At 54.1% G+C, this 10,658-nt stretch overlaps 2 protein-coding genes across 2 annotated transcripts in view; one reads left to right on the top strand and one right to left on the bottom strand.

Moving 5' to 3' along the window:
- DNAH14 (dynein, axonemal, heavy chain 14) overlaps window positions 1–6,968 on the top strand; it is a 157,968-nt gene extending 151,000 nt beyond the window's left edge. Inside the window, exons 72-78 of the mRNA XM_015562337.1 lie at window positions 262–422; window positions 1,861–2,057; window positions 2,934–3,046; window positions 4,132–4,247; window positions 5,222–5,385; window positions 6,158–6,304; window positions 6,698–6,968. Coding sequence (XP_015417823.1) covers window positions 262–422; window positions 1,861–2,057; window positions 2,934–3,046; window positions 4,132–4,247; window positions 5,222–5,385; window positions 6,158–6,304; window positions 6,698–6,913 — 1,114 coding nt within the window. The 3' untranslated portion in view covers window positions 6,914–6,968. The remainder of the gene's footprint in view (window positions 1–261; window positions 423–1,860; window positions 2,058–2,933; window positions 3,047–4,131; window positions 4,248–5,221; window positions 5,386–6,157; window positions 6,305–6,697) is intronic.
- A 168-nt stretch (window positions 6,969–7,136) lies between these two features.
- LBR (lamin B receptor) overlaps window positions 7,137–10,658 on the bottom strand; it is a 17,196-nt gene continuing 13,674 nt past the window's right edge. Inside the window, exons 9-11 of the mRNA XM_006761320.2 lie at window positions 9,487–9,567; window positions 9,266–9,388; window positions 7,137–8,694 (exon numbers count right to left, since the gene is read on the bottom strand). Of these exons, the coding sequence (XP_006761383.1) occupies window positions 8,534–8,694; window positions 9,266–9,388; window positions 9,487–9,567 (365 nt within the window). The 3' untranslated portion in view covers window positions 7,137–8,533. The remainder of the gene's footprint in view (window positions 8,695–9,265; window positions 9,389–9,486; window positions 9,568–10,658) is intronic.

Genomic DNA, 10,658 nt, shown 5'->3' with positions numbered 1-10,658 from the left:
CGGCTGCCGCCGCCTCTGCTTTGCAGTCTGGGTGTTTCCGTTCAGCAGAGGAGCTCAGATGACGGAGCTTTTACATGGAAACGGGGAGATGCCCCCCGCCCTGCAGGTGTCTCATGCCTCACAGTCCTCACGTGGAAAGGGAGTCAAGCTCCATGGGCCCCATGCGGCGCCCGGCCCTGCCCGGTCTCCTGCTGGGGAAGATGGGCCTCCCCCTGCGGCCCTCACTCTCCCCTCCCTCCCTTCCCTCCACCCCCCCTGCAGCCGGGAGCCCAGCAGCGACGATCTGGTGATGGAGATGGTGTCCAATGTGCAGAAGCGGCTGCCGATGACGGTGGAGAAGGAGGAGCGGAGGGGCGCCCAGAGCACCTTGCGGAGCATCATGGCGGGCACCGTGTGGGAGGCTCTGAATAAAGGCCTGGAAGGCGAGCGGCTGGACCCCTCCCCGTCCTCCCTCCTCCCCCTCCCCCTGCCTCCTCTCCCCCGGGCCCCAGCGCAGGACTCTGGCACCAGGCAGATAGGGTTAGGACAGTGATGGCGAACCTTTTGAGCTCGGCGTGTCAGCATTTTGAAAAATCCTAACTGAACTCTGGTGCCGGGTCACATATAGACATTTTTTGCTATTTGCCACCATAGTCACACAAAGATTTGTATTTTTTATATATTTATATTATACATTTAAATGCCATTTAACAAAGAAGAATCAGCCCCAAAAAAATGAGTTCGCGTGTCACCTCTGACACGCGTGTCATAGGTTCGCCATTGCTGGGTTAGGGTCAGGGTCAGGGCAGAGACGGACAGAAGGGCCACAGAGGAAGGGGCTGAGAGGAGATGGAGAGCTAAAGCCCTCTTCTCCTCCGGGGCCGGGTGAAGGGCAGAGCGGAACGGGAGGCTGTCGGTGTATTGGGGTTTGGGGGGGTTTGGGGAAGGAGGCGGTAGTGATGGCTTCAGGACTAAGAATGGAGAAACAATCCCGGTGGCAGCAGAGAGAAGCAGCTCTGGCCCCGGCCGGTTTTCCCCGTGGATAGAGCGCCAGCCTCGGACTGAAGGGTCGCAGGTTCGATTCCGGTCAAGGTCACGCATGTACCTGGGCTGCAGGCCCATCCCCAGCCCCGGTCGGGGCACATGCAGGAGGCACCCTATCAGCGGATGTGTCTCTCACATCAGGGAGGAGCTGAGGGGGGGTGGGGCCAGAGGAGACGGGGCAGACCTGGTGCCCAGGGCCGGGCCAGGCCAGGCTCGCAGGGGCCCCACGTTGGGCTGGGGTACCTGGCCCTTCCACCCTCGGAAGGGTTCCTTGTGGAACCAAGCGCTGCTGCGTCCGGCCCGTGGTGGGCAACGCGGCCGCCGCTGGCGTCTGTGCGGCCTGCGAGTCAGAAGGATGTTTCCCTGGGGGAGAAAAGAAGAAGGTTTTGTGATACGTAAACATGGTCAGAAAACCAGCCAGGGAGCCCTTCTCCCGCTGTCCTGCAGCACCCACGCGGCCGGAGTGGGGTGCGGGGAGTGGCCCACGAAGCCAGAAGCATTTACTAACTGGCCTCTGCAGGAGAGGTTTCCCTGGACAGAAGAAATTCCTGTAACTTTCAAATCCTATCGCTTTCTGTTTTTTGGGTTTTTTTAAAAATATGTTTGTATTGATTTCAGAGAGGAAGGGAGAGGGAGAGATAGAAACATCAATGATAAGAGAGAATCATGGATCAGCTGCCTCCCGCACGCCCCACCCTAGGGATCAAGCCCGCAACCAGGGCCTGTGCCCTGACCGGGAATCGAACCGTGACCTCCTGGTTCCTAGGTCGATGCTCAACCACTGGGCCACGCCGGCCGGGCCAAAATATCACCATGTTATCTCTTTCTTTAATCCAGGCTACGACCCCCTCATCCACTGTGTCTTGCTGCCCTTTTTGAAGCAAGAAATCGAACGCTTTGATAAGCTGCTGCTTGTCATACATGAATCCTTGAGAGACCTTCAGCTGGCTATCAAAGGAAAGATCGTCCTCACCCCGGAGCTGGAGGAGATCTACAACTCTCTTCTTAAATCCAGAGTGCCCGAGCTGTGGCAGGTGAGTTGGGGGGGGGCGGGTCCCCCCATGTTTACGGGCTTGATCGACGTGAAGTAGAGGCCCCGTCGCAGGCAGGACCAGGCTGACTGTGGCATAGCCACGTGGTGAGATATCAGGATGCGCCTGCACTAAAAGGTGCTGACATACTTTTGGCGAGTTGTTATTAATAAGCTCTCTGAGGGAAGTTTGGCAAGTCTACTTAACTACATTTATCTGAGGTATTGAATACCCCTGAGGGCATCTATCCCAGGACTGGTGATAATAGCCTAAAGGTGAAAACAACTGTCATTCCTCTTCGTCGGAATCCAGTGAAACGATGATGCGGATATACTGGGCACATCTCTAAGATGTATTGTTAAATCCTTACGTTTCAGAAAAATGTCATTTTTAAGGATTATAAGAGCACATGTACTTACATAAGACCCAGGCTGCTCTATGCATACATGTGCTTAGAGAAGGGCATATGTGCTTTAAATTCTAGAAACCCAAGTTAGAGTCTTGGGCGTGCCAACTAAGCCAGCTGACAGCACCCCGGCCCCTGGGTCCCGCCACCCCCAACCCGCCCCAAGAGGCACCCAGGGAGGAGCAGCTGGCAGGGCCCAGGCCCGCCCCAGGCTCTGGTCAACTCCAAGTTCAGCTGCAGGCCCAGGCCTCCCACGACCAGGGGGAGCCGGCCGCTGTGTGCGGTGATGGGGGGAGACAAAGGGTTCTCTGGACAGGAGACTGTTGTAAAGTAGGAGGTGGGGTGAGGAGGGGAACTGGCTGCCAAATCCGGGCCTCTCCCGCCCCCGTTGCCCCCGGCAACAGCTTGTGTCTCTGGGCCAGAAAAAAAAAACTAAAGGATGTTACCATGTGCCCGTGCCTCTGTCCTCACAGAAACACGCCTACAAGTCGTGCAAGCCCCTGGCTTCCTGGGTGAACAACCTCATCCAGCGACTGAATTTCTTCAACACCTGGGCCAAGATGGCTTACACGGCCATCTACCACCGGTAGGGCGGCCGCCGCTTTCCGTACGCGTCCCCCCGGCTGCGGCTCAGAGCTTCACTCGCTCACGTTGGGCCTCGCGGGAGGGGGGGACCTACCTCCCCCTTAGGGCGCGGGAATGAGACCGAGTCCCGCCCCGTCCAGGGTCACCGCCCTCGAAGAGACAGAGCCTAGGGCCATGGTCGGCACACCGTGGCTCTTGAGCCACATGCGGCTCTTTGGCCCCTTGAGTGTGGCTCTTCCACAAAATACGTGCGGGCGCACGGACAGTGCGATTGGAACTGCGTGGCCCATGTGCAGAAGTCGGTTTTCGGCCTGGGCGAGTCTGTTTTGAAGAAGTGCTGTTGGTATTTGGCTCTGTTGACTAATGAGTTTGCCGACCACGGGCCTAGGACATTCTCTGGCCACACTGTGTCTTGTGAAAGTAGCGAGGGGAGAGGGGAGAGGAGAAAAGAACGAAGAATTAGTTGCATGTATTTCTTAAGCGAGTTGAATACATGATACACAGCCAGTGGAAAGGCGTGAGTGCCGAACACTTACTGAGCGCCCACAGCGGGCCAGGCCTTTGTCGAGGGTCTGTCCTCGGACCCCGTCACCAAACCTTCACGGTGAGCCCAGGGCACGAAGCAGAACTGTCACGTAGAGAGGAGGAAACGAGGCACAAAACCTGCGGGGACTTGCCCACGGCTCCCCAACCAGCAAGTGGGAGTGTTGGGGTTTGAACCCAGGAAACCTTGGGGCGTTGGTGGTATAGGGGTTAGCATAGCTGCCTTCCAAAGTCTGTGCCCAACTGCAGTCCCTGCAGCCGTGAGCGAATGTTCCCGGCTGTCATCCTCCCTGAGGGACTCAAACAGCCTGCGAGGCTCTGCCCCGCCCAGCCAGGGACCCGCTGCCATAAACACCCCGGGGGTTGGGGGTGGGGGGCTGTTAAGGCCTGCCCCTGCCAGCCGGTCTCACCAGCTTTACAGGCCTGGCTGGTTCCCGCCTGGGGAGGGATTGCGATGAGGCGGGAGGGAGGGAGGATCTCCCCGGGTGGCCTGACCCTGTGGTCATGCCCTCACCATCCCCGCCTGTGTCTGCCTGCCTCTAGGTATATGAGGTTTATCTTGGCCTGGAAGCACTCTAGCACCAGCCCCAAACTCGAAAAGAATTTCTTTGAAGGGTTTCCTGCAAGATACTGGCTCCCAGCTTTCTTCTTTCCACAAGGTGAGCGTGGGAACCAGGACCAGCCCCGCCCTCCGCACCCCCAGCTTCCACCACAGTCCCTGTCCTCCCGGCCTCAGTCCCCCTCCCTCCTCTGGCCTCAGTCCCCCTCAGGTGTCAGGCCTCCTGCCTGCACTGACTCCCCCGAGCCCCCCACCCCTGGCAGGTGTCTCTGGCCTCAGCCCCAGGCCGTTCATTTGATGAGGTCAGAGGCCAACACTAGACCCCTCCTAGAGGCCACGGCATTTTGAGAATGGGCACCTGTTAGGGCAGTGATGGCGAACCTCTGAGCTCAGCGTGCCAGCATTTTGAAAAACCCTAACTTAACTCTGGTGCCATGTCACATATAGAAATTTTTTGATCTTTGCAACCACAGTAAAACACAGACTTATATTTTTGATATTTATTTTATATATTTAAATGCCATTTAACAAAGAAAAACCAACCAAAAAAATGAGTTCACGTGTCACCCGACATGCGTGTGTCATAGGTTCGCCATCACTGCGTTAGGGATTGATTCTGGGCTTCGGCCACTTTCGTTACCGTATCCGTTTAACGAGAACGAAGGCAGGAATGAGTAAGTGAGCGTTTGCTGGGCCCCAGGCCCCACCTGCTCGCACAAACGTCCAGCAGGAAGGACAGAAGTCCACCATGTGGATCACAGCCGTGTGTGCTGGGGGCTTAATGCTAGACGGCAAGCTCCATGCGGGCGAAGCAGGGCCGCTTGCCTCCCTGCTGCACCCCCAGCCCCTAAAACACTGGGTAAATGTTTGAAGAGCGAATGCCTCTCCTGGCACCCAGCCCGGCCTCACCCCCACCTCTCGCGCGTCTCCTGACCCTTTCTCTTCCCCCTCTTCCCTCCCCCGGAGGCATCCGTGTGGCTGACAGCGCTCCCCCCATCCCACTACCCGGGGCCTTGGGGATGCGCACAGCCCCCGGGTCCCTGAAACTCACAAGGAACTTGCTTCTCTCCGAAGCCTTCCTGACCGCCGTGCTGCAGGACTACGGGAGGGCCCACGGCATCTCCACGGACGCCCTCACCTTCACCCACCAGGTGATCCCCAGCACCATTGGCCCCAAAGAGGAGGAGTTCTCCATCATCGTCCAGAAGACGCTCAACCTGGTCAGGAGAGCCTTCAAGGTACCGGATGCTCGGGTCGGGAAGAGCACTCCCTCATTTCCTCCGCAGACCTTACTCCGCTCTGAGCACGTGCCAGGCGCCAGGCAGGCAGGATACACAAGGCCCAGTCCCCCTTCAGGTCCACGTGCCCTCACCGTCCTCTCTCCCACCGTCACTTCTCAAGGGCCAGGCAGCCTGGAGGGCGAGCTCGGGACAAGGTGCCCGTCCCTTCTCCAGGGACCTGCCCAATCAGAGCAGACGAAACCTTTGGGGGCACTGCACCGGCCACCCCGCCCCTCCACACAGTGGGGGAGAGCAAGTTGCCTTCCAGCCCCCCTTGGAGACACCCCAGAATTGGAGCTGCTGCCAACCAAGTTTTCTGCTTAACAGAATCGATCAGCAGCTCGTCCACCCCTTTTAATGTCATTTGGATAAGCTCCCAAGTCCCTCCCAGAGCCTCCACGAATCTCGTAGCTGCCTGGGTAGAAGCAGGGGACAGAGTCTGACCCCTTTTATGATCTGTCTTCTGAAAGGCTGGGCCGGAGACGGTCCTTCTGGAAATGTGGGGTTTTACTGTGTTTGAAACACTTGTCAGCTCAGGATGAGGACATGCAGAGCCTACGCACTTGTTTCAGGTCTCAGTCGCACCCGGCAACAGCTCCCCAGTACAGGGACCGGCCCCCCACAGCTGGCGGGGAGCCGTCCACTTCCTCCAGGCCCGTCCCCAGTGGAGCGTCTGGTCCGGGCAGGGTCCCGCCCGGGCGCCGCTGACGGCACTTCTCTTTGATCGTAGAGCACAGACCCCTCACACATTGGGGCTCACATTTTCGGATTATTCATCGAGGGAGCAAGGTGGAACCCCGAAGAGAAGATACTAGAGGACTCGCTGCCCCGCGAGATATGCTGCCATTTCCCGGAAATCTACTTCCTGCCAACCAAGGTCAGCACCCCAGTGTTCGTCATGCCGCCTGGGGGCCCCCACGTCCCCTGGGTCACGGGGGAAATTGGATACTTTTTAACTCGGAGGCTCAGGAAGGTGGAGGCCCCCCAGCTGCAGTCCGAGACACGAACACGTTTACAAAAGCCCCAAATATCGCCAGGATCTAAAGTAGCTGTTATACCAACAGCCACCGTCACTTCTCAAGAACAGGCACTCTAGGAAGCCGTGGTTACCCTTTAAGATGACACCCTCCAGGCGTCCTCCCATGTGCAGTTACACAGCCCCCGACCTTCAGGATGTTTAGCTCCTAACAAGCCCCCAGGTCAGGCACGTAGGAAACGCGCGCTGTGGGTGGGTTGAGCTGTGCAGCCGGACTGCTGGGTTCTCTCTCAGGTTTCCACCGAGGCACCAGCCGCTGCTAACCCGCCGGAGTCGGAAGGCCACACCTTCGAGTGCCCGGTTTATCAGACGCCTCAGAGGTCGTCCATTTCCACAACGACCGGCTCCCCTTCGCACTGCTTAACGTCGGTGTTCCTGCCCACAAGGAGACCGCCCAGTCACTGGATCACCATGCAGGTCGCCCTGCTGTGTGAGAAGCATGCGAAATAAACTCCCGTCCCACACCAGGTACATGTGGACTCTGACCAGGTGTACCTGTTCCAGGCCGTGCGTGTGCAGGTAGGCGCCCGTTCTCCCTTGTGGCTATGGGTGCCCTGTGGTCCAGGAGCGTCGCAAACAAAAAGGGAAAGATGTCTGGGGGCGTGTAACCTAAGGACGCCCGTTCCGGTCTCGGTGATCCCAGAGTTACACGCAAAGGAAGGAAAACCAAGGCTCCAGGTCCTATCTCTTTATTTCCAACTTAAAACACAAGAAGCAAAAGGTAACTGGTGTCAGGCACTTTCTCATTCTGGGGGAGAGTCCGCACCCTTCCTCCGTCCCCAGAGCCGCCCTGGTGAGCCAGGGGGAAGCAGTGTCTGCAGAGTACAGGGCGCTACGCACACCCACCTCTGTGCACGGCCCTGAACTAACGCACGCGCAGACCCACGTGGCTCATGTGAAATCCATCCTTCAACTCAACATCTGCACTGTCCTTACTTACTAGATGCTAAGGTACTGAGAACTGAAATTCAAATACAGAAGTTTAGTGGATTTGCTTTCCTTACAGAACAATTAATCATGAGACTATTAACTAGAATTTAACAGCTAAAGCTACACCTATTAGACTAAGAGAAAGGATTTTAAACTATTCCCTTGCATTGTTTTTAGCTGAATACCACACTCCCTTACAGGCAGCAGAGTTTTGGAACATAAAGAATGTACAAAATACAGTATAAACTGCATGAGCTCAGCAGTAGCAAAAACACAGTTTAAAAAAGTCAAAAACATATAAAAATATTAGCCTGAAATGGCAAGTCTTCAACCACCAACCTGTGTAAAAATGTTTAAATAGGGCTGTTACTCCAAAAATATATATTTATTCTAATATTTTTTTTTCTATTTGCAAGTTTATAAAGGCAAACAAACACCTGCAATTGAGGTAGAAAAGCCTAATTTGCAAACTTTGGATTAAGAAAAATAACCTTCCTATGTCTTAATAGCATCTTTTACAAAATACCAAATGAATTCTGTTTCAAAAATTATAATTCACATGTATTACTTTACAGAACTTAATTTAAAATACTGCAAATGTTTTTGTTAAGATACTTAGTCCTGACAATTATTTCACATTCAAAATACTGTACAGAGAAACCCAGAGTCACCATATATTACATAAAGGCTATGTATTTACATTTCTGAATGCAGGTTCAGAAGTTCAGGGTAAGCAAGCTACTACGAATGGTGTCCCTTGAACAGCGCTGCTAATAACCTCTTACTTCAACTTGAAGGCAAATGCTATTCTCTTCCTGCAGTAAAACACACTCCACTGTCCTTGTAACAGTGTTTATAAAACAATACCGGCATTTTAAAATCAAACCCATAAACATGGAAAGTGTTCTTCTCAGGGCAATAATGTCACTGGCTTGCAGATTTTTAAGGGCTAGACATTTCCTATTTGAGTGCAAAGTCTTAACATCTTTGTCTTTCCTCGCGTTAAATGCTGTGATTTGGAAATCATACTCGGGGCTATCGTAAAAGACTGACTACTTGGCTCCACAGTCCCGGCTCAGAAAGGCGCTTACAGAACCTCTCAGTGCGACGCGCGAAGGCCCCTTTGGGTGCGGCGGGAGGTCAGTACACGTAGGGGACGATGCGGTAGGGCACGCGCTGGCAGTACTGGTCCCACGCCAGGCCGTACTTCCTCCTGCACTGGCGCTCGTCCCGGGCCTCGCGGTGCACGAGCAGCACGGTGAAGTAGACCACGTAGAAGTAGGGCAGGACATGCTGGAAACCTGGGGGTGGGGGGGGACGGGAACAGCCGTCAGTGTTGTGTGTCCCAAAGCACCATATCCAGTTCTGCTTTCCCCAAGCCAGTTCGGAAGGTCCCGCTGGCGGCGGCAGAGGCGGGATCTGAACTAAAAGCTCATCAGATAAGTGTGATTAATCGTCTCTAACCACCCACCCTGATCAGGTCGTTCGTCCTCCCACTGGAGGCAAACCTCCCGTCGGCCCCTGGTGCTCAGTGGGGTGGGGGCGGCCGAGCAGGCCCGCTGGTAGAAGACAGATCGGCCTTCGCTGCTGCTCAGGGCAGGGTCCCAGTGTGTCCACTGAGTGGGATAACAAGTGAAATTAATTCCCACAGGTGCTGCTTAGCCAAAAGCATCGGGCACAGTTTAAAACGGCACATTTGCTTTTAGAAGTTTCGAGGAAAACTTCAGGCCCTGGGAGTCCCTAACTCCCCCAGAAGCCAGAACGAGGCCCCGCGTGTCCACACAGGGAGGAGCGTCTGCCTGGGCTCTGCCCACGGTGTCCCAACGAAGACACCCCTGTGGACGGAGTCAGGTGAGCGCTCCTGGTACTCACCACACGGGAGGGACCAGGCCAGGGCCATGATGAGGTCGCCCAAGTAGTTGGGGTGGCGAACGAAGCCCCACCATCCGGAAACTAGAAGATTCTTTCCCGTTGAAGTATGAATGGTCTTTAAATCTATATGAAAATAAAAACACATTGGTGATGACATGCAGGCAAATAGAGACATGCTATTCATGCAATACAAATGCGATAAATAGAAAACCAGTGCTTACGTGCAAGCTTTGGGTCAGCGGGATTTTTCCGGAATGCATTTTTCTGAGCATTTGCACATCGGAAGATCACATATCCACAAACTGTAAATTTTTAAGAATTCATGTTAGCAATTTCCCTTAGCTACTATTTCTGAGCTCTGAGGAAATTTAACCAACTTCTCACACTGCTTCCATCCATAACAGCCCACGTTACAATAAAGCCAGGTCTAGGGCTAGTATAATGAAGAGCAGGCTGTCTCCTCTGTGAGGTACGCTGCCTGCTGGCCGTAACATGAACACTTTGGTTCATTAAAACTCTAGCTCAGACTCAGTACTACGCCTTGCACTTCAATATATGCCAAATCTCACTGCAATCCTACGAGTCAGTAGCTTTATTTCAGAATGCCCACGCGAACAGTCCCTGACCTCTCACTGACTATGAAAGTGGTAAACGAGTCCTCTGATGAGCTCACCTGTAACACGCCTTCCCACAGGTCGACGTGGGTAAACCAAACCAGAATTTCCTCTTGTGCCAGGGCCCCAATTAGTGGCAGAACTAGTTAAATGGCAGTTAAATATATAAAATAAATATCAAAAAGATAAGTCTTTGTTTTACTATGGTTGCAAAGATCAAAAAATTTCTATATGTGACACGGCACCAGAGTTAAGTTCGGGTTTTTCAAAACGCTGACACGCCGAGCTCAAAAGTTTCGCCATCACTGGTGTGGACAGATGGCTCTTGAAGCTCGTCCACACCACATCCCCCAACTACTGCTCACTCTTCCCACACATTTCACCCACTAAAACTCAGACCAAACCCCATATCCTCCAGTAAGAAGGTCTCGACCAGTCCCTCTGTCCTCCCAGACACTTCCTGCGAGCGTCTGAGTCTGTTTCCCCTGGTGGAAGGGAAGCCCTAAGAAGGCAGGACTCGTCTCCTCTCAGAGGTGCCACCAGAAAAAGAGCCGTTACTAAAACAATTAACCAGTTCACGCCACACAACGATATTTTGAATGTACTGTGTCTATAGATGCTTATGGCGTACAAAGGGTTAAATTTACAAGCAAACTGGTTGATATAAAAACTCTCTCTTTAGAACAAACTGATAGCTGCCAGATAGGAGGCAGGTTGGGGGGCCAGGTGAGGGGATGAAGCAGCACAAACTGGCAGTTAAGTCCTGGGAAGGAAGGGAG

The sequence above is a fragment of the Myotis davidii genome, unplaced genomic scaffold, assembly GCF_000327345.1.
Source record: "Myotis davidii unplaced genomic scaffold, ASM32734v1 scaffold174, whole genome shotgun sequence".
NCBI lineage: Eukaryota > Metazoa > Chordata > Mammalia > Chiroptera > Vespertilionidae > Myotis > Myotis davidii.
This window is presented reverse-complemented; position numbering and strand designations above follow the sequence as displayed.